General features: G+C 55.7%; 1 protein-coding gene across 1 annotated transcript; it reads left to right on the top strand.

The window, feature by feature from the left end:
• Positions 1–21,365, top strand: PANK4 (pantothenate kinase 4 (inactive)). The gene is made up of 19 exons (XM_007945434.2): positions 1–124; positions 5,017–5,099; positions 5,548–5,762; positions 6,549–6,732; positions 7,025–7,117; positions 7,497–7,650; positions 8,702–8,883; positions 9,685–9,766; positions 10,582–10,682; positions 13,863–14,018; positions 15,140–15,252; positions 15,744–15,831; positions 16,877–17,028; positions 18,275–18,330; positions 18,721–18,770; positions 19,197–19,301; positions 19,786–19,886; positions 20,221–20,289; positions 21,152–21,365. Exons 1-19 carry the CDS (start codon positions 1–3, stop codon positions 21,363–21,365), a joined length of 2,322 nt encoding a protein of 773 aa, XP_007943625.1.
• Positions 21,366–21,745: the final 380 nt, after the last annotated feature.

Genomic DNA, 21,745 nt, shown 5'->3' with positions numbered 1-21,745 from the left:
ATGGCGGAGTGTGGGGCGAGCGGCAGCGGTAGCAGCGGGGACAGCCTGGACAAGAGCATCACGCTCCCTCCCGACGAGATCTTCCGTAACCTAGAGAACGCCAAGCGTTTCGCCATTGACATAGGTAGTCGCGGGCTGGGGCGCTGGGAGCGAGGCGGCCCAAGACAGAAGGGCGCCTGTTTGGGTACCGGCGAGCCGGGGGCGGCGGGAAGGACGAAGGGCGGGGCGGGGGCCGCGGCCTGCGCGGCCCGACGGGAGTTGTAGTCCTTTGGACGCCAGCGCCTTGTCTCGCGGAGGCGGCTGAACCACAGCTCCCGGCAGGCGCTGCGCGGGCCGGCGCGGGGCTTGCCGGGGCTCGTAGTCCAGTTTGCTAGCTGGGGGCTGCTAGGGAGCTGGCCAGCCAAATCGACTGTCGGCCGGGATCGGCCTCAAGCGTGCGAGGGAACGGGGTCTTGAACCTGAGGCGCAACCCCTGGGCGCCCGGGCCGTCGGTCCCCCTGTTATCCCGGCGAAGGAAGGGGTGGCCGCAAGGCAGGGGCCCTGGGACCAAGAGATGGGTTTAAATCTCGGCGGAGAGGCGAAAGGGATGGTGCCCAGCATCGCCTCCATGTCCTCGGAGGTCAGCCTGAGATTTAAGGTTGGAGCGAAGACGAAGCTGGCACCCCCAATTCCTGCCTGTCAGAAAGCGCTTCGCAGGGCGGCTCAGCAATGGCCGCGGAGCTCGCGGCGGGGACCCCCCTGCAGCCCTTCCCAGGCAGGCGGCCGCGGACCTTTGGCCAGCGGGTCTGGTCAGAGGCCGTTGGGCAGACTCGTTAGAGCAAAGCGCTGGGCGCTGGGTGCCAAGCTGGGCACCCGCTCTTTGCCTGCAGGCATTTGACATTTGGCTGCTAACGACCAGGGAAGATTTCTGTGGGAACTGGGGTCATTCTCCCGATCTTCCCACAGACGTCTTCAGGGTGTGAGACATTCACTTCTTGCCCTCTGGATCCTCCTGCCATTCCCTGTACCCTCCCAGACCTTTTGGTGGTTGCTGGGGTGCGCCCTGCCCCCTCATTCTGCAGCATCTTGATGGCTAATGCTCCTGCCTGTCCTGAACCCTTTTTAACTCTCTGACATCTCACTGACTCCCCTTGAGGAGGTGCTTGCATCACCCCATTTACAGATGAGACAGAGTCACAGAACAGGTAGACTAGCTCACGGTCACCTGGCTAGAAAGTGGCAGAGCTGGGATTGGAACGTGGCTGGCACCAAGCAGCCTTCCTGGACAGGAATTAGATGAAGCCCCTTGAATAGGCCCTGTGGTTGACCCTTTTAGCAAGGGTCTGGTCACAGCCTATGTTTGGTGCCTGTTTTAGATTGGCAAATGTATCCCATTTAAGCCCCTTGAGAGCAGGGGAAGGTTTATATTTGTACCCTCTGTGTCCTCAGGACCGACACAGTGCCCAGCTGATGTATTTGCACTCAATAAATACTCAAGTTAGTGAGCAGTGGACTGCTGCTCACTCCCTGGGATAGTTGGGATGTCCCAGGGACCCAGGCCTGCTCCTTGGAGCTGTTTGCTTCTGGTGCCCTTAATGCATTTGCAGCTCTTGTGTTCTGGGGCTCATTTGAGTCACAGACTTGATCCTTCACTGTTGTCCATGGGGTCCATTGAAGAGCAAAGGTGTGTCCCCCAGGGAAGTCAGAGTGATGAGACGGGACTGGAGGTGCAGCTGAGTCCCAGGTCCCTGCTTTGCAGTGTGCATGGCACTGGAGAATCAGGGCAACTTCCAAAAGGAGGGCATGGGGGCCGGGGCTGTGGGGGATGGCTGGGTGGGAGGTGCTTGGAGGCTGGGCCTAGGGGAGAGGACAGTGTAAAAGCAGACAGAGCCTGACTGGCTGCTACAGAACAATCAAATAGAAGGAAGAGACCGATGGAGCTGGCGGTAGTGAGCTTGGAAGCTATGAATCATTGTCCTCTCCAGGTCCACAGACAGGTAGTGCAGACAGGTGCTTCACACACCCTGTGGAGTTCATGTCTTCATGATCTTTCTGGGACACCACAATCCCAAAGCAGCTCTCTCTCCTTAATCCCTGCTATAGAAGCTTTGCAATAAGCTGCTGTCCCACGCTAGGCAACATTCTCAAGTTAAAAGTATATGTGCTTTGAAATTAATTAGTATTTATATTATAAATGTATGCAGAAAACTAAGAAGAAAAAAAGAAAGGCCTCACGGTGGGTGGGTGGTTGGTCTGAAAGGTTCCTCACCTTGTTTGTCTGTGTGTGTCCTGTACTCAGGGCTCTGCTAGGTGGGAATAAGTCAAGAATCAGTGTTCTGAAGTGCAGATGCCACCAGAGGGTGGCCGGTGGCTTCCCTCTGTGTTCTGTATGGCTTGAGAGCCCACTGAATGTCACTGGCAGGAAGGGCCGTCCTGGCCCTAGAGGATCTGGCTGCCCTGCTGCCCAGCCCAGGTGGGGTTTACTGGCAGAGGAGCAAGCAGGGGTGTATTTTTAGTCTGGTGTTTATTTCCTCTCTGAAATTGCCACAGGGCCTGGTCCAGTGCCTCTGGTTCTGAAAAGAACATGCTCGTTGTTACTGATCACAGCCTTTGATTCTTACTATAGCTGTGGGAGGTCCCACTCGGGTGGGACTCTTGGCCCTCCCCTCCCTTGCTCAGAGTTGTGGACCCAGGGACTGCTGCTGCCTGAGAGTTCTTGGTGAGGCCTCACCTCACTTGCATGGGGACATCCAGCCAGCCAGCCCGACCACCTTGAGAGAGCATCAGGGACGCTTGTGTCCTCACACATACTTGAAGCAATGAGCAGCCTTCAGAGGGAGGCTGGGAGGCCTGGTGCTGCTGAGTGGCAGGGAGCGTTCAGTGGGTGTGTGGGTAGGGAAGGGCAGCAAGGGTGACAGGTGCTGACTTCTTGTCCCCTGTTGCTCAGTAGGGCCCCAAGGAGGACTTTTGGGGGCAAGAGAAGGTGCAGGGCACAGGCAGCCTGAGGATACCCTGCCCTGGCCTTGTGAGGTCTGGAATCTGGAAGATCACAGGCGGGTCTTGGGAGCTCGCATGGAGGACCTTGAGCGGGACTCTCTTTTCTCCTCTCCTTGGCGGGGGTGGGGGTGGGGGGCGGTGCTGTGGAGTCTGGAGCCCTGGCTGGCAGAGTGACAAGCTGTGCACAAATGCCAGCCTGGCCTCTGCCATTGTTGTTGGAGGTAGGACTGTGGAGCAGGGAACAGCACACCTGGACTAGGGTACATTCCAATTCCAGTGGGTCCCTGAGAGCAGATTGAAATGCTCCTGGTTTCCTCGCACTCCCACTGTTCTTTCAAGTCAATTCTGGTCCAAACTGTCCTCCCTGCTGTACCCATCTCCCCTCACACCCCCATGCCCTGCCCCTCCCAGGAGGGATAATGGGACTAGGGACCTGACACTAGACCTAGACCATCTGTTAGGTCCAGCCTGGGCTCTGTGGGCATGTAGACGAGGCTTGTAAATTAGCCCTTCTCACTCCACTGCCCCCCAAGCCTCTCTGCCCGAAGCAGTTACGTGCCTTGTTTGGACTGTGGCCCAAAACTAATCCAGAGGGCACCACTCTGAAATTGGGTCTCTGTGCCCTTGGAATTTGTTTGTAGTGGCTTTTGATGTGTCTCATAAAATATATCATTGTGTCTGCATTGCCTGTTGTTAGAACACAACATGTTCATAGAGGTGGCTCAAACAGCAAACATCTTAGAGGAGGGGATTTGGGGCGGGGGTGGGTAAGAAGGCTTAAGGCTGGCTCTTCCTCCTGAGATCCCAGTGCAGGTGAGATTAAGGTCGAGCATCATATTGACTCAGAGGTGCCCTCCGTGCATGCCTGACAGAGACGAGGCCTCAGCACCGCAGGGATCAGGCCCCAGCTGGGATGGGAGGATGTGGGAAGGTGGTCCAGGCCCTTTGAAAGCTTAGGACTTTGGCACCTGGGCATTTCTAAATCTGTTTACTGAGTTGTGTTCGTCCCCATATATCCCGTTAGTATCTTGTCAGACCTTAGCGAGGCAGGCTGCTCCGAAGGCCTCTGTGTGCTGAGCATGTGGTTCCTCTGTCTCCTGTTTGAGAGCCTCACATCCGTGTGTGAAGCCCTGTGGTCTCCAGGTGTCCACGCTGACTTGAGAGCAGCCCACTGTAGTTCCCCTGGAGGGTGAGAAGGCTCTCCAGACTTCTGGGAAGGCCCATGTGTGTCCTCTGACATCCGGTGCCATCTTCAGCTGGCTGTCTGCATTAAGTATCTAGCAGCATTCTGGGGATGGTGGGACTTCTCCAGGACTTCTAGAAAATCTTGGCCAATGGGGGAAAGAGACTGTGGGGTCTCTAGTCTCTTCTGGTTTGTCTTGGGGGGTGTGCTGCCATCTCCACTCTGAGCCTCTGCAGAGGGCAGGAGTCTGCCTCTGGGCCCCAGTTCTTGCTCAGCCCAGTGTATTTGCTGGAGAAGTACTTGGTGTGTAGCCTGCCCCACTTGTTAAGATGGGAGCCAAGTGTGGGGGTCCTGTGATGAAACACACTGGATATCTGAGCCTGTTTCGTGAATAATTCTCAAGATCAGAGCTGGAAGTCGGTGTTGCCTAAACTGGCAATGGCAGCAGAGGTCGCCCAGTACAGGATGGGCTCCTTTTTCTCCAGGATGAGTGGAAACTCCCAGCCAGCCCGATTTGGTCAGGGTCTGAGGAGGAACTGCAGTTGTAAAGGAAAAACGGGCTTGGATTTGATAGCCCATCACTGCTCTGCTCTGTGTCACAGGTTCCTTGTCTGAAGGGGTCCAGGCTGCGTAGGGGAGCCTGAAGTGCCTGCTCCTGGCCCCCTGTCAAGCTACCCCATGCTTGCTGTGGGACGTTTCCTAGGAAACGTCCGGAAGCGTCCCAGAGAGCAGTGAGTGGAAGGAGGGATCCTCCATCCCTACCACCCCAACCTCCTCCTGCTGCAGCTCTGACTGAGGGCTGTGCCTCCTCCGGCCCCTCACCCAGCTTTGACTATGTGGTTTCTCTCTCCTTGTAGGTGGGTCGCTGACCAAGCTGGCCTACTACTCAACAGTGCAGCACAAGGTTGCCAAAGTGAGGTCTTTTGACCACTCGGGGAAGGTGAGCTCTTTGGTAGAGAAGGCGCTAGCAGGTGTGGGTTGAGGTGGCCAGCGAGTGTGTGGCTTAGCTAGGGAGCTGACTGGAGGCAGCACCCCCTGGGGTGGGGACATGGCACCTGCATCTTGTTCACTTGCCAGCCCCTCTGCTGCTTGAAAATGTGGACTGGCTGTCGTGGATATGGATAGCGTTTCTACACCACTAGCCCCTACCCCAATCCCTTAGCCCTTGCCTCTCAGGCAAGGACCTCCACCTGCCCTGCTCCTTGCAGTGGCCACCTTTTCCAGCAAGGCAGCTGAGGGTCTCATGAGCACAGCTCCCTCCTTGGACCTTGGGCCTCTTCCCTTCACGGAGACCCTCAGCTTCAAATCCCCTAAATTCGGAATCTGAGTTCTGTTTGTCTTGGCTGCTGGGCCAGAACGCTCTGGGACCTGCTGGCTTTATTCTCCAGGACACAGAGCAGGACCATGAACCACCCTATGAGATCTCTGTCCAGGAGGAGATCACTGCCCGCCTGCATTTCATCAAGTTTGAAAACACCTACATCGAAGCCTGCCTGGATTTCATCAAGGACCACCTGGTCAACACAGAGACGAAGGTCATCCAGGCCACAGGGGGCGGGGCCTACAAGTTCAAGGACCTCATTGAGGAGAAGCTTCGGCTCAAGTGAGTGGGGCCGAGTGGCCAGGATGAGGCGGGAGGGGAAGGTGGGTGAGGCGGCCCAGCCTGCTGGGGTAGGGAAGTGCAGAGGGCTTCCTACTGGTGAGACGGGATGAGGGGCTTATGCTGGTACATCAGTGAGGCTGCCTGCTAATGTGTGTAGGGATGTGGGCTTCACTGCAGGTGTGGGGAGTGGGTGGGGGTTTCCCTGCAGATGTGGGTGGAGGCAGACCAAGCAGGGCATGGGGTCTGGCTCTCCTGGGCCCCACTGCAATAAACCTAGCCACTCTGCGTCTGCTCCAGCCCTGCCGTGGGGTTTCTGAGACCAAGATCTCAGTGTGTGCCTTTGGGTAGGACACTAACTTGTAGTGGGAAGGGCTGTGGGCTGAGCTTTGCAAGCAAAGTTGTGGACTGAGCACCAAGAAGTTTGGGAATGACGGGGGACAGGTGGATGCAGTAGGTGGGAGTGGCATGAGGGTGAAAGGAAGGAGGTGGGCTTGGAGGGAGGGGAGTCTGTACCAGAGTCCTGCCAGCTGGACACCCTTCAGGGTTTTCTGGGGACATGGAGCTATACTCAGCTGGCAGAGACCAGTGCATCTTCTGTCACAGAGCTAGTGGCCATTCTGTGTGAGCAGCTCTGCTGCCTGCTGTTTCCTGAGTGACTTGTGGCATCAGCCTGGGGACAGCACGCAGGGAGCAATGTTGCGGGGTTTCATGCCTGCCTGTCCTCGCGGTGGATGAGCTTCTTCCTTTGTGGCCACTGTGCTCCAAGGGCTGCTACTTCCCTTGCAGAGTCGACAAGGAGGATGTGATGACCTGCCTCATAAAGGGCTGTAACTTTGTGTTGAAAAACATCCCACACGAGGCCTTTATGTACCAGAAGGACGCTGACCCTGAGTTCCGGTTCCAGACAAACCACCCAAACATTTTCCCCTACCTTCTCGTTAATATCGGCTCTGGGGTCTCCATTGTGAAGGTGAGGGAGACGGGAGGGTTCGGAGGATGTCGGTGAGGCCCTTATATGTGCTGGGGTGCGGACACGTGTGACACAGGGATATGTGATATGGGACTGACTCTTGGCCTGGTGCTCACAGAGCCGTGTTGCGTGCCGGTGCTCTCTGTCAGTGGGGAGGTCAGTGGCACCCTCGAGAGCAGTCACAAACGGTGGTGGCGGCAGTGGACCTGGCAGGGTTGCTCCTGGGGTTACCCTGAGCCATGGTGTCTCCTGGACCCCTGCTGCATGCTGGTGTGCTCTGTCTGCTTCCCAGGTGGAGACTGAAGACGAGTTTGAGTGGATTGGTGGCAGCTCCATTGGGGGTGGCACCTTCTGGGGGCTCGGTGCTCTGCTCACCAAGACGAAGGTACTCAGCCGCCTGTGGGAAGAGGCTTGGTCTGAGGGGGTGGAGCTGTGAAATCGGAGACTTGCAGTGGCTGGGATTTTACAAAAGTGGCTCCTTTCTGGGCTTTATTTAGTTTCCCGGGTCTCAGACCCCACAGCTTCCATCAGCACAGAGGTGTTTGTGCCCTGGAGGATGGGGTGTTCAGGTGGGCCAGGGGAATTGTCAGGTGGGTGGTCCACAGAGAGGCCTGTGGCCTCGCCCTACGGCTGCCCCATGCCATGTGGGAGAAGCTGCCAAGCACCCGTGAGCTCTGCTTGACTTTTCATGGGCTTGGTTCCACGGGCCATAGGGACACCGCCAGTCCCTGGGAGCTCTGCCGTCATCTGCTCTTTTCCCGCAGAAGTTTGACGAGCTGCTCCACCTGGCTTCCAAGGGCCAGCACACGAATGTGGATATGCTGGTGCAGGACATCTATGGCGGGGCCTGCCAGACGCTGGGGCTCAGCGGCACCCTCATCGCCAGCAGCTTTGGGAAGTCGGCCACCGCCGACCAAGGTGCCTAAGGCTGGGACCCGTGATCTTGGTGGAGGGAGTGGCCTCTTTAATTCTTAAAGCATCGGTCTGTCACTGTTACATGCTGGCTAGTTGGAGAAGTTAGAATCTCGCTCAACAAACCCTTGTATCCCTTCCCATCCCGGAATTACCACCGCCTTCACTTTGTGCCAATTTCACTTTAATTTTAGTAAATTTATTCGATTAGTCTTTATTTGGGGGAGAAGTATGAGTTAGGAAAAGCGTTTTGATTTTTTTTTTCTTTTTCCTTGAAATTTTCCCTTGATTGCACACACACTCTACACGCCTCTGTCTAGTCCCCCCGCACATGGGTGTTTTCTTGCTGTCTCTGTCTGTCTCACGCTCTCAAATGCTCTCGCTCGCTCTCCTTCCCCCACCACTCTCTCCTTTTCATTTTTTTAAATATTTTACTCCTTTTTGGTGGCAGTATACACAGCCAGAGCATACATGCATTCGCAGTGTCTGCGTTCCCATAGCATGGCTCCGTCCTTCACATCGGGTCCCCATTCTCCCTCTACCCATTCTGTTCCGTCACCATTGACTGAGCCTCACTGCCTCTTAAGTTCTCATCTGTGCTCTAGATGAACTGCTGTCAGTTTGTGCTCCTCTACATGGTTCTTTGTAAGAGTGCCATGCTTGACGTACACATCAGTTGGGCTGTTAGTTTAATGATGGCTTTGTGGGGTAATTTCGGTTCAAGGTTTAAGGCTTCTCTCTGGCGTTAGATTCGGGGCTTCGCCATTCTCAGGAGATCCAGTAAGTCTGGTTTCCATATGTTGTCCTGTCTTCCTATTTCTCTCTCTCTCACACCCCTCCGTCTCCACCTCCTTCTCTCTCTGTCTTGCTCATTTCCTCTCCCCGCCTGTTCACTCCCTTGTTCTCCTCCTCTTGCTCCCTCCTCCTCCCTCCTCTTTCTCATTGTTCCTTCTGTCTCTCATTGTCTCTCTCGTTCTCCTGTGCTCACTCCCCAGTGCCTGAACACCACACACCTCGCGTGACCCTGGGTCATGCTCTGTATCCACTTCTCTCCCAGAGTTTTCCAAAGAAGACATGGCCAAGAGCCTGCTGCACATGATCAGCAATGACATTGGCCAGCTCGCCTGCCTCTATGCGAAGCTCCACCACCTCGATAAGGTCTACTTCGGAGGTTTCTTCATCCGGGGCCACCCTGTCACTATGCGCACCATCACCTACAGCATCAACTTCTTCTCCAAGGTAATGAGGCTCCAGGTCCTCTCCTTTGCCTCTGTCCTGGGCTTTATTCTTCTTGGCATGTAACATGGTGCCTTCAGCCATGGTACACAGGGCAGGGGACAAGGGTGTGCTCACTGGGCCCAGGCTGCAATGGGAGGCAGGTGGTGAGAAGTCTGCACCCGCCCCACCAGCCACTCCTGTCTTTCTGCCCTTCCTCCACTGCTCCCTGGCATCCACCTTTTGAGGCATTCTGGCCTCCTCAGGCCTTGAGTCTGCACTGGTGGTTGGGCTTTGGAGGCTATCTCTTTCTCCATTGACAAGCTTCAGAGCTAGCTTGCAGGCTTCTAGGCCAAAGAGTGGAACTGCTTCTGGGGTGTCTGCCCACAAGAGATAAGTGTATCTGCAGATTGGTGTGAGTAGATCAGAGCGATCTGTGTGTAGAATGATGTGCAGTAGATCAGAAGGAGGCCGTGTGCAGAATGGTGAGCGTAGCTTGGAGTGATGCAACACTTTGTACAGATGAGCCCCACCATGGGAAACCGGACACCAGAAAACCAGGTTTACAAACTAGACTAATGGAGTGGTTGTTAATTTCATAGGAGGATTATTCTTTTGTGAAAACCCTCACCCTCTGATTCCATGGAGCTGCACGCTCCCCTTTGCACTTAAATGCCATCCCCCTGATAAGCCTACTGTGAACAACTTATCAGGAAGCTTCCACCACTGCAGGGAGGTGCACTGGTGCTACATCGATTCACAAACCATTATGGTTAAGTCACGGCCATCCCGGCCTGCTACATGGGGCATTTTGGGCCATGGCAGGGAGAAGTCCAGGCGTTATTCCTGAGACACGAGGGCTACCTGGGGGCCATCGGCGCATTTCTGAAAGGAGCTGAGCAAGACAGTGAGTAGTGTGCCCTCGTTGCATCCCTGTGAATAACCTCAGCCATGTTGGGAAATGTGCACAGGGCCCTGTGAAACCCCCTTTCCTCTGTGTTAGGAGCAGCAGGGATTTGTGGGAGGATGGGGTGAGGGTGAGAAGCTGAGGCCCCAGGAAGTACTGAGGACAGATATTCTTCACATCGAGATATAGGAAGGACTCCCCTCTCCACCTCCACTCTTCCCCTTTAGAATTGTCCTTGCCAGCTTTTGCTAGGCCAGTTCTTGCCTGCAGTGGGAGAGACACGCTAGCCCCCTGATTGTGGTTGAGGGTATTGCTGTAAGCAGCAGGTCCCCCAAAGGTCTCAGCCTCCTGCTCCCCAAGCTGCCTGCTTAGTGACCGCTCAGCTCACTCTCTCCACTTTCAAAGGTGCCTGAGGGGCTGCAGAGGTGCTTCTGCCCCAGAGAGCGTGGGCCGTCTGCCTGGAGCCAGAATGGCAGGGTGTCAGCCTCTCTGAGAACTTGGAGCGTGGAACCCGGGCCATCCCAGCTTTAAAAACCGCATCCTTAAGTTCAATTTCCTACTTGAAATAGATCAGAGAACTCTTTCTTGAGGAGCCCAGAAAGGTCTCGATCATTATTCTGTGAGGTTTCATCTCTAGCAGGGAAATGAGAAATCAAATAACCCAGAACAGAGCGAACCAGGGAAGAAAGCCCCCCGACTCCTCTGGCCCCACAGGGACCTGAGGGGCTGTCCTCTTTACGTGCAGCCAGGCTGTCCTAGGCTTCAGTGCATTGGCACCCAGGCTGATGCAGCACCTTGGTCTCTGTGTTTTCCAGATCCCAACCAGTACAGCTGGGGAGAGAACTACGCTGGCAGCTCCGGCCTGATGAGCTCATCCCCTGAGCTCTGCCCGACGCAGCGGGCACGCAGCGGCACCGTGAGTAGGGCCTCTGCCTCTCGGGGTCTGTGTCTTGGGGCAGGTGCCCATGGCCGCAAAGCTGCCACCCAGGTCTTTCACCTGCTCCTGAGAGAAGCCTCTGTGCCCCTGCAGCCAGGTCAGGAGCTTTCTCCTGGCCTAGACTTTAAAAGTTTAGTAGCAACTTAGCATGAGGGAGAATAAGACCATGGCTGCCTTTTCTCACCCTGCTTGCAAACCCGGCCCTTCAGGTCAGCAGGAACCTGGAGACCACTCAATGCAGACCCCTGTTTGTATGGAGAAGAAGTTCAGGGAGGACCAGGACCCTCCTCTAGGCTAGGTGGCAAGTTACCAACAGAACCAGAATCGAGACCTGGAGGCCCAGGAGCCCATCCCAGGGCTTCCCTTCAGCCAGTGTTCTCTGGCTGACAGTTCCACAGAGGCAACAAAACGTACATAACATACGCCCTTCTAGGAAGGTTCTAGCTCGTGCCTTGAATCCCCACTTGGGGCAAGGCCACCTTGACTAGATAATGCCCTCCCCCTGCCCCCCGGCCTGTCGAGTGGCATAGAATGCTATGCAGCCAGGTGGCTGTGGTGGTCTAATGAGGGCAACAGACATAGTACTGGTGGGAGCCGCCCAGCATGGCCCATGTTAGCTGGACCCAAGCCCTTGTGCCATGGGGGAAACCACTGCTCCTATGGGCCATGCCAGGCTTATGACAAGTGCTCCCAAATGGCAGTGGTGCTTCTGTAGCTCCAGGAGCCCCCAGGTGGTGCCATTGGTTAATGTGCTTGGCTGCTAACCTAAAGGGTAGGGGTTCAAGTCCATCCAGAGGCTTCTTGGAAGAAAGGCCAGGTGACCTATTTCCAAAACATCAGCCACTAAAACTGCTATGAGCTCAGTTCTACTGACACACATGAGGGGAGCTGACTTCTCCATCCTCTGACTCACTAACGCCAACTCCTGCCTCATGGGTTGTTGTAAAATTAATTGAACAAGTGGGCAAGGAATTTCTTGGTTGAGGTTAAATGCAACACAAGGCTATCTCTTGAAGCATGGCAGCTCAGAGGGGCAGGCGTATGTCTGTTATTAGGCTTTTATGGCCTGTTTGGCCCCTTACGTACGTGTCTTAATGGGCCATCACAGTCATCCTGTGAGGTCGGCACAGGGTCCCCATTTCACAGAGACATGGACTGGCACCCAGAGAGACCAAGTCCTCTCCTCAAGCTCCTGTGACCAGAAAGGCAAAGCTGAGATTTGAAGTCACATTTGTCAGGGTGGCAGAGCCTGTGGAGGCTGCTGCAGAGCCCAGAATGGGGGGAACCATGGAGACCGTTCATGATAATGACTGCACCCCTTCCCTCGTCAGTTTGGAAGCATGGCTATGGCCTCTGTGTTAGCTGTGTGGTCTCATGGGTGCATCTTGGAGGCAAGTCCTCCCTGGTGGGATGGGCCTCAGCATTAGAAGCTGCTGGCTCAAGGTCACACCTGTGTTCCCACCCTTGTCGTTTTTGGTAGAAGTGTTCCTCGCAGAGGGGAGGCTGAGTCCCAGGTGTGTGACACAGTGGCTGGTCACTGAAAGGCAAGGAGAGGTGGCCTGGCAAGGGCGGCCTCCATGGCAGCAGGTGCTTGGTGATATTTTGCACCAGAGGCCAATTGTCAGTTTGCACATCTTGGTTTAACTCTTTCCCACGTAAAACAAAACAAGCCAACTGGACTTATTACTGTTCATCTACTGCATGTCTCACATTGCTTGATGCTGGTGCTCTTGGGTGCATCGGTGCATAGGTTAGACTGGCCCTGTGTCAGTTGGGAGGTGGAGGTTGAACACTGCAATGTGGTTGCAAAGAGTCAGATGCTTGGGGGGGGAGGATGGGGAGTGGTGCCAGGGGGCAGAGGAGTGAGTCCCTGTGTGGGCAAGGGTCATGGTGGCTCTGCCAAACTGACAGCACACAGGAGCTGAAGGAGTGAGTTGGCACAAGGATGGGCAGGTTGTGAGAATAGTGGAGGCCTGGACCAGGAGAAGAAGTGTGCCAAGGGCCAGGCCATCAGCCATGTGTGAGGCATACTGAGCTGGGGGACTCAGCCCAAGCTGGCGTAGGAGCAGTCAGTAGGACCAGATCCTGGGTCATTGGGCCTACAGGCCCCAGTGGGAAAGCAGTGAAATGGGGCAGGGCAGGCAGAGGGGAGCCAGGGTCTGTCGGTAGATGTCTCAGGCTGCTGTGCAGACAACCAGGTGGGCTTTGGTGGCCACCAGGAGGCTGTCTTAAGGCTGGCAGAGTTGATGGTGGAGGAGCAGGTGGCACAAGCAGACCTGAGATCTGCTGGTGATAGATCGTCCGGCTGGTGAAACAAGGTGACAAGTCCCAGGTGTTTGGCTTGGGCTACTGGGCATCTGGAGGAATGAGACGCAGGTGCAGAGATGGTCGACAGGTCAACCTCTGGTGTGCTGAGCTTGCAGCATGGGAGATGTCTGTGTGGGGGCTCTGGTGGGTGAGGGGTGTCACACTGGGACATTGAGGAAGGTGCTTTCTGCTTACCAGGTATAGCTTCAGTCTGCCCTCGTCCATTCTGACAGAAAATAGCTGATTCCAAAACCTGCAAATGAATGTTCTTGTGAAGGGGAAGTCCAACACAAGAGGACGCGTATTCTATACCCACTGCCATCGAGTCAACTCTGACTCCTAGTGACCCTATAGTACTGGGTAGATTTGCTCCATAGGGTTTCCAAGGCTATAAATCTCTGTGGAAGCACACTGCCTCATCTTTCCCCTACAGAGTAGCTGATGGGTTCGAACCGCCGAGATTTTGGTTAGCAGCTGAATGTTTTCACCACTACACCACTAGAGCTTGTTACATATCATATGGTCCTGTCCCCTGTATGTGAAGTGTCTAGAACAGGCAAATGCAGAGACAGAAAGCAGATTAGTGGTCACCAGGAGCTGGGGAAAGGAATGCGGGAGTCCTTGCTCGAGGGCCTCTGGGTTTCCATGGGTGGGGGAGGATGAGGAAGGTTTGGAAAGGGCTGGTAAGGGTTGCACAGCATGGTCAATATCATTAAGGCCACTGAGCTGTTTAAAGGTTAGAATGGCAAATTTTATGGTACATAATACATTTTGCCACAATAAAATTTAAGAAAACACTGTGATCTTGTGGAGAAAATGCCACTGCTGTTTCTGCTCCCTTCTCTGTGGCAGTTTGACCTGCTGGAGATGGACCGGCTGGCGAGGCCACTGGTGGACCTGCCGCTTCTCCTGGACCCGTCCTCCTATATCCCTGACACGGTGGATCTGACTGAGGACCCCATGGCCCGCAAGTACTGGCTCAGCTGCTTTGAGGAGGCGCTCGATGGGGTAAGGGTTCTGGATGTGGAGGGACGGATCCCATGGGAAGAGCATGCTTGCAATGAGCAGGAAGACACAGGTGGTCTTGGGAAATGGTGTCCTCTTTGTGGCTCTTGCCCCAAGCATGTCTTTGCTGTGGGCAGTTTTCCACCTTTGTCCTTTGTGGGGGACATGCAGCTGCAGTGGTGTGGCCATAGCGGGCGGGTGAGCTCCCTGGACTCCATGGAACATGATGGTTGAGCTCCCAGGATGCCGTGGAGCGCCTTTCATGTGCAAGTGACTGGCTTGCATTTCTCAGGGGAAAATATGGCTCCAGTAGCTGTTGGGTCAGCAAGTCAGGGCATGACACTAATAGGCACGCTTTTCATAAATACTCCAGGTAATGTTGCTGGTTAGGACATTACTACAAAAGCAAGTGATCAGGTAGCCTTTGCCCCTTGAGGTGTGTGACCTGCTGGGGACTGTCTGGCTGTCTGGACCGGGGACCTGCTTGCTTGGCCCTGGCACTGTCAGAAGGGCCTGTGCTCACCTCTACCCCAACGTGTGCTGCACTTTGGGAGAAGCCAGCTGGAGCCTCTCCCTGCCCTTCTAAGGATGGGGCCGTGTCTTGAGCTTATGGCTGCCCTGCAACATGCCCAGGGCTGCCAGATCCTAGGAGGAATACTCGTCCCCTTCCCAAAGCCCTTGGGTTCTCCTGGGTCTGTATCCTTGGTAGTGTTGGCCTCGTCAGGACTCAGGCTCTCCCCCTGCTGGAAGGGCTCTGGGCCCGGTCAGAGCCACTACTCCTTGACCAGAAGTAGGGGCCCTGGGCCTGATGGCGTGGTCTCAAGGTTAAATCAGGATGCTCAGCGATCTGCCTTCTCTTCCTCCTCTTCCTGGAATTGGAGGCTTAGAGGCAGAGGGGACACACCCTGTGGATGGGGTTGGGCAGACATGCTCTCACCCTGAGTGCATGCCCAGTCTGCCATGTTTGCTCTGGGGGCTACTCTGAGCACGGGCCCAGACAGCTGTGTCTGGGCCCTGGCTGTCCCACCGCCCGCAGCCCTTCAACACGCCCACACCTCGTGCCGGGCCCCTACCAAATGCCGTGCTCCCTGCTAGGGTGTCTGCCAACTGCGTGTCATTGCCAGGTGGTGAAGCGTGCTGTGGCCAGTCAGCCGGATTCCACTGATGCTGCCGAGAGGGCCGAGAAGTTCCGGCAGAAGTACTGGAACAAACTGCAGACTCTGAGGCATCAGCCGTTGTGAGTCACTCTGCCTTGGCCTCTCTGGTGCTCTCTGGGCTGGTCTGTGGCTTGTGATGACCACTGTTTCTGGAAGCACTTGGAACCTCCAGGTGCTGTGGGCTGGCACATGGCCTTTAATGACCTCCATCTCCATGGGTGCATACCCTGTTGGCCTAGGTCTTCAGGCCAGTGATGAGGGGTGGGCAGTGACCAAGAAAGACAGGCATCCCTGAAAACAAATTGCTGAAGGTGGCCCGCTGATTCACGTGCCCACACCCACTGCTGGGTTCTGCCAGGGAAGGCCACTCCTTGGTTGTCTGAAGCTGTGGCCACCTCTGGCCTCCCTAGCTTAGGCACACAGTGATGAAGCAAGCACAGAGGGCAGGCCACCCCTCATGTTCAGGCCGCATGTGGCCATGTGCTTTTCCCATGTGTGCTGGACCCCACACCCATAAGGTGCCCCAGTGGAGCTAGCCTCATTCAGCTTCTCTGGTGTTGTCTGTCTGCAGTGCCTATGGGACCCTGACTGTGCGCAGTTTGTTGGACACAAGGGAACACTGTTTGAATGAGTTCAACTTCCCAGACCCCTACTCAAAAGTAAGTCTCATCTGTCCTCTGACAGATGCGTGGGTGGGCAGCCCTACTGTGTGATTGCAAAAGCCCGGCCCTGGTGAGTGCAGGGAGCCAGTGACCACACCTGGGGGGGGGTGTCAGGCGGTGCCAGCGCCATGTGGGATGGCTCCCTTGGGCATGAGGTAGATGGCATTGGGCTCCTTTGCTGGCAGTGTCTCCAGGGAGCTGCCAGCTGGAGTGCATGGAGTTGTTCTGTATGTGATCTAGGGGTATCATGGGAACTCCACTGAAGACAGCCAGTCAGGGCAGGTGTGTGAGTGAGTGAGACAGGAATGTGCCATGGGGCCCAGGGGCACGAACTGGGTACCTGGGTGCCTGCTTTACCTGAGCTGTTACCTGAGAGGTGCAGAAAAGCCTGTGTGAGGAAGCAGAGTTTCTCTTGAGGTCTGAGAGGGACTGGCTGCCAGCAGGAGGGAGAAAGCATATGGCAGGGGCTGTATAGGTGCTACTCAGGGCCTCCCTTGCACCTCCTACACAACCCGGGGCCTCTTGAGATGCCTCTTGGGCACTGAGCACAGAGCTGGCAGTGTTGGCCCCGCTGTCCCACACTTCAGCTGGGAGGTGACCTGGAAGTAGCCGCTTTCCTCCTGTGGCTGGGCCCACGAGGAGGCTGTGCCCTGGGGCCTGCTCCTGTGACCCCGCTCAGCCCCACACAGGGCCTGGGCTGCCATTGGGTCCCTGTTAACCCTCTCCCACCCCCACGGGCCTGGCCCTCTGGGTGCCCTCTACACAGCTGTGCGTCTGTGTCGGACACCTGCTGTGTTGTCGGGTACCTCAGAATGAGACTCTGCTTTTAACATTACGTGGCCCAGACACATTAAGCTGCATCTCTGAGCTTCTAGTGCAGCTGCAGCGAGCTCTCTGCCCTAGAGCCACTCAGATTTCTCCATGCACCCTCAGCCAAGCATCCTTTCTGGACCACACAGAGCGCATTCCCCTGAGAGCCCAGAGGAGGTGATCAGAGGAGGCACATTGTCTCATCCAAGACCCCGTTCGTGTCTTTCTGCAGGTGAAGCAGAAGGAAAATGGTGTGGCGCTGAAATGCTTCCAGCGGGTCGTCCAGTCCCTGGATGCACTGGGCTGGGAGGAGAGGCAGCTGGCACTGGTGGAAGGACTTCTGGCTGGGAATGTCTTTGACTGGGGTGCAAAGGCTGTCTCCGAGTAGGTGCCCTGCATTCCAGCCTGCTGTAGAGGCCCACCCACCCCATAATGTTCATGGCTGCTTGGTTCAGCGTCAGCTTCACCCAGTAGCTTGTCTGTCCCCATCCCCTCCACATGTACACATGCACACAAGTGCACACTGCTATGCTTGGCAGCCCTGGCAAAGTCGCCATTACATCACCCTAGTTCTGTGCTTTGGTGGCTCAACTTTGCCCTGGAGGGGAGGAAAGTATGGGGCGGGGGGCAGATGGGGGTCACACACACTTGGTAGACCAGGTATTGCTTGAGACTCTGGCTGGACCTGGGCTTCAGTGAGAGGCAAAACAGTAGCACCCCCATTGGCTGGTGGACCAGGCACCCCTTGTACCTTGGTAGAGCCTTGCAGAGCCCAGCCTTACCCTGCCCCCTCTCAAAGAGAGACACTTGGGGCTGGGTTTCAGTGGTGAAAGTTCAAATCCATCTCTGCCACATACACTGGAAATTAATACTGGAGAAAAGGCGTGCACATGGAGGCCTTCACTAGCTTACCCAGTGGGACCACCCGTGTGCCTCATCTGCCGAGTGTGCCCTCTTGGAGCTAGCCTCTGGGTGGCTCCCAAACAAAGCCTTCATAGTGGTGATGGTGAGTTTCCACAGTAGCCACCTTCGCTGCTGACAAAGTCATGCTCCTCTTCCCAGCCTCACTGGTGGCCTCTGCCTGGCCCTGTCCTGTGGCTCTGTGTGGTGGGTGAAGCCACACAGGGGGCTGGTGTGGTGGGCTGCTCAGAGGCAAGCCTACCATTCCAGGGGAACAGAAGGGCTGCCCACTCCCTTAACACTGCTGCCCTTGGCTGGTGCAGACCCTCGGTCCTCAGATACCAGCAAGGCTGAGTGGCATGTCTGGCTTACGTGCCCCCCCACCCTGTCCTATGGTGGCTCCCAGTCTGAGGCTCTCACTGTGGGGTCAGCAAGGGAGGAGAGAGCCTGCTGTGACAGCCAAGTCTGACTGGTCCCAGGTGCCACTGTCTTGAGGAGACTTTATAATTCAGCTAAAGAAATATATTATATGATTTTTTTTAAGATCTTTGTATGGCTGACCTCTGAGCTTTTCCTGAACAACTGGAAGTAGTAACATAAATAGCACATCACAAAGGGTACATTCGTTTGCTCATGAAAGGCTGTAGTTGAGGTTTCTGCATTCAGTGACGTAGACTCAAGTTTTAGGGTTTTTGTTGTTTTTAATTTTCTTTTCTTTTGCTCCACACAGCGTTCTCGAATCGGATCCCCAATTTGGATTTGAAGAAGCTAAGAGGAAGTTACAAGGTATGGCCACTGACAAACCCAGAGCTAGTGCCGGTTAGCTGGTGTCCACTGTGTGTTTTCTGGGAGAGTTACGAGGACAGCACAGGCAAGGCACACGGGCCTTTCTCTGGGTGTAGCTTCACCCTTAGATTCAAGAGGTAGAGAAATGACTGAAAACAGACTGCTCTCCTTAACTTTGCTCACAACCCTGGGCCTGAGGGAGCTGGGCTGACTGAGGGCTGATTGGATTGACTGGGGCCTGATTGGGCTGATGTGGCCTCACTGGGACTGACAGGGCTGACTGGGTGGATGTTGCTCAGTAGGGCTCACTGGGAGCTGACTGGCTCATGTGGGCTGACTTGGCTCATGTGGACTGATAAGGCTGACTGTGGGTCTCCTCTCTCTTTCCAGAGCGGCCTTGGCTAGTGGACTCCTACAATGAGTGGCTCCAGAGGCTAAAGGTACGTGGAGGAGCCTTTCCTGCGCCTGCCCTTGAGGAACTGGAAATGAAACGGGAGTGCTAGGAATAGGGGTCCTGGGGACTGGGAATCCAGCCAGGTCAAAACGGGGCAGGGAATGGGGTATGGGGCCACCTTGGGGAGCAGAGAAGGGACCCTAGACAGCTGGTCAGAGTTCTGGCAGGGCATAAAGGGACCTCTTGAAGTCCTGCTGTTCCCCAAGCCCTGAGTCTAATCTAGTACGTTCTCGACTCTGCGCCTGACCCTGTCGTGAGCAGTTGTTAAGACAGTTGACCTCAGTACAAAGGCCACTTGGGCTGGTGGGCGGCACCGTCCCCAGCACTCAGACTCTGTGGGGTTGGACGCAGGTGTATCTGGAACTCTTGGATTCACCCGTCCCCAACTGAACACCCTGGTTTTGTCTTGCAGGGGCCCCCTCATAAATGTGCCTTAATTTTCGCAGATAACAGTGGAGTAGACATCATTTTGGGAGTCTTCCCCTTTGTCAGGGAGCTACTCTTTAGAGGGACCGAGGTGAGTGAAGAGGCCGTGTGAGGGCTGGGGGCCTTCCCGGGTATCTCTGGGCTCAGTGGGGATGGTGCCGCCTGTGGGCTCTGGTGGCAGCAGCCAGAGCTCGTCCTCACACGGCAGGTAGGTGAGGGTGAAGAGCCTGGGGGGAGCAGGCTTCCACTGGGAGGGATGCCTGGGCTGTCATGTCACATGGGATAAGGATCAATGTGCATAAGCCTGTGCCTGATGCCCGAATTCTCTGCAGCCAGAGAGATGCTCTTGGGGCCAAGAGCTGACCTTGTGGCGGGCGGGCAGGTTTCCTTATGGCAGGTTTTGTGTGCCTCCAGAGGTCACAGGGCAGTTAGGGGCCCCAGCAGGAGCACGAGCCTCAGTGGGTGCTGCCAGTCACCTTGTTAAAATGCAGAGAGGCCTTTGAGAGCCCTGGGGGCAGGGGGTATTGGCTCTGCAAAGGGCCCTAAGTGCCTCCCTCGGGCCCTCCCTGCTGCAGGTCATCCTGGCATGCAACTCTGGGCCTGCCTTGAATGATGTGACCTATAGCGAGTCCCTCATTGTGGCTGAACGGATAGCTGCCATGGACCCCATCATCCAGTGAGTGCAGGGATGCATGTGTGAGTGTGGGTATGTGTAGAAAGTGGGGCCCTGAGGGTGTTGGGGTGGAGGCAGACACTCCTGAAAAGGGGGTTGAGGAGGCCAGGCTGGTCCTTGGGAAGACGTACAGGGGATGATGAAGCTAGGTGGGCAGTAACAGGTGGGCGGGGCTCCCTGAGGAGGGCGGGATTCCCTGAAGTGGGCAGAACTCCCTAAAGTGAGTAGGGTTCCCCAGGGTGGGTGGGGTTCCTGGAATACATGGGGTTCCCTGATGTGGGCGGGGCAGCATTGAGGCTCCGCCCTCTCAGGCTCCAACTGTCTTGTGCTCTGGCAGCTCTGCACTGGAGGAAGAGAGGCTGCTGCTGGTGCAGACTGGCTCCAGTTCCCCGTGCCTCGACCTCAGGTAACCCAGCAGGCAGGCGGCACCCTTGCAGCCTCCTAGTGGCCTTCCCAGGGTCCACTTGTGTGCCTGTGAGATGATGACAGGAGTCAGTACCTGCCCCAAGGCTTCCGGAGCTGGACCCTCTGACCCCTCTTGATGCCTGACCTCAGACCTCCCCTGCTTTCTCAGGGTATTATAGAGGGTGGACAGGCTGAATCTGTGTGCTGGGTGTGATTGGTTCACACAGGAGGGGCACAGCACTCCTGGTCTGAGCGTGTTTCCCTGTGGGACTCAGGGCCCCCTGTCTGGTCTCTCAGGCCTTGGTGTCCCTATCAGGAGATGGGCCCTCTGTGGCAAGATCTGAGTGAGCAAAGCCATCTTCCAGTGACCCCCTAGTCAGATTACTGTTAGTGCCTCGGTCCCTGGTGGTCCTGAAGATAGAAGAGCTACTACCTTGGAGAACATGCCCTCGCAGGGAGAGTCTGTACTGGGGCTTTAGTCATGCATTCTGTTTGGGTAGCAATTGTCCAATGTTTGTTTATCCCTCTTTCTCCCATGTTCATTTTCCTACTGCTAGCCAGTGACGAAGGGTGATGAAATGTATGAAGAGGAATAAGATCTTTTAAAGTTAACAGATGAGGGAGGTTATTAAGGCAGAGTGTCCAGAACTGGGCCCACAGCAACTGGTGTTGCTGGTTCACCTGAGCGGCTCAGGGCCAGTGGCCTGTTGTAAGAACAGTCCAGACTCAAAAATGCCACATAGACACAATGGAGTCATTGACTGGCGGGGTTTTCTGGACGCTGTCTCGGTTATCACTGTTTATGGGAGGCGGGGAGTGTCTACACCGGTACCCTGACTCACTGACACCCTTTCTCCCCAAAGCCGCCTGGACAAGGGACTGGCCACGCTGGTGCGGGAGCGTGGCGCCGACCTGGTGGTCATCGAGGGAATGGGCCGCGCCATCCACACCAACTACCACGCTGTGCTGCGCTGTGAGAGCCTCAAGCTGGCTGTCATCAAGAACTCATGGCTGGCTGACCGGCTCGGCGGCCAGCTCTTCAGTGTCATCTTCAAGTATGAGGTCCCAGCCGAATGAGGGCCATGCCTGCTGCACAGACCGGTGTTGGCCTCCTCGTCCTTGTAGAGAATGTATTTTTACCACCATGGGGAACTGCGCCCTTCAGAGCCCAAGTTTAATTGTGCTTCTGTGACGCAGTGCCGAGCCAGCCCGTGCCCACAGCCAGCAGCAGTGTGCCGCGTCACTGTGGCACTCGTGTGATGCGTGTTTCTTTTCATGCTGTGTGTTTGTGACAGGAAACGCACCTGTTGTCCTGTGAGACACTTGTGTTGGAGTATATTTAACTGTTAAATAATCTTATAATCTAAATATATACATATATATCTTTGACAGAGGATGCCAGCGGGCTTGGGCACACACCAAATAGAATTTTTAAAGAGTGAAACCAGGCAGCTTGT

Source organism: Orycteropus afer, unplaced genomic scaffold, assembly GCF_000298275.1.
Source record: "Orycteropus afer afer isolate SDZICR_OR568_19922 unplaced genomic scaffold, OryAfe1.0 scaffold00136, whole genome shotgun sequence".
NCBI classification, from domain to species: Eukaryota; Metazoa; Chordata; class Mammalia; order Tubulidentata; family Orycteropodidae; genus Orycteropus; species Orycteropus afer.
The sequence above is the reverse complement of the archived record's forward strand: the minus strand, read 5'-3'. Positions and strand labels throughout refer to the sequence as shown.

Excerpts from the sequence above, each read along its gene's own strand:
- PANK4 (XM_007945434.2), top strand. The coding sequence starts at position 1 with ATGGCGGAGTGTGGGGCGAGCGGCAGCGGTAGCAGCGGGGACAGCCTG. Across the intron at positions 125-5,016 it reads GCGTTTCGCCATTGACATAG|GTGGGTCGCTGACCAAGCTG; the intron begins GTAGTCGCGGGC and ends CTCTCCTTGTAG. Across the intron at positions 8,884-9,684 it reads GCATCAACTTCTTCTCCAAG|GGAGAAGTCCAGGCGTTATT; the intron begins GTAATGAGGCTC and ends GGGCCATGGCAG.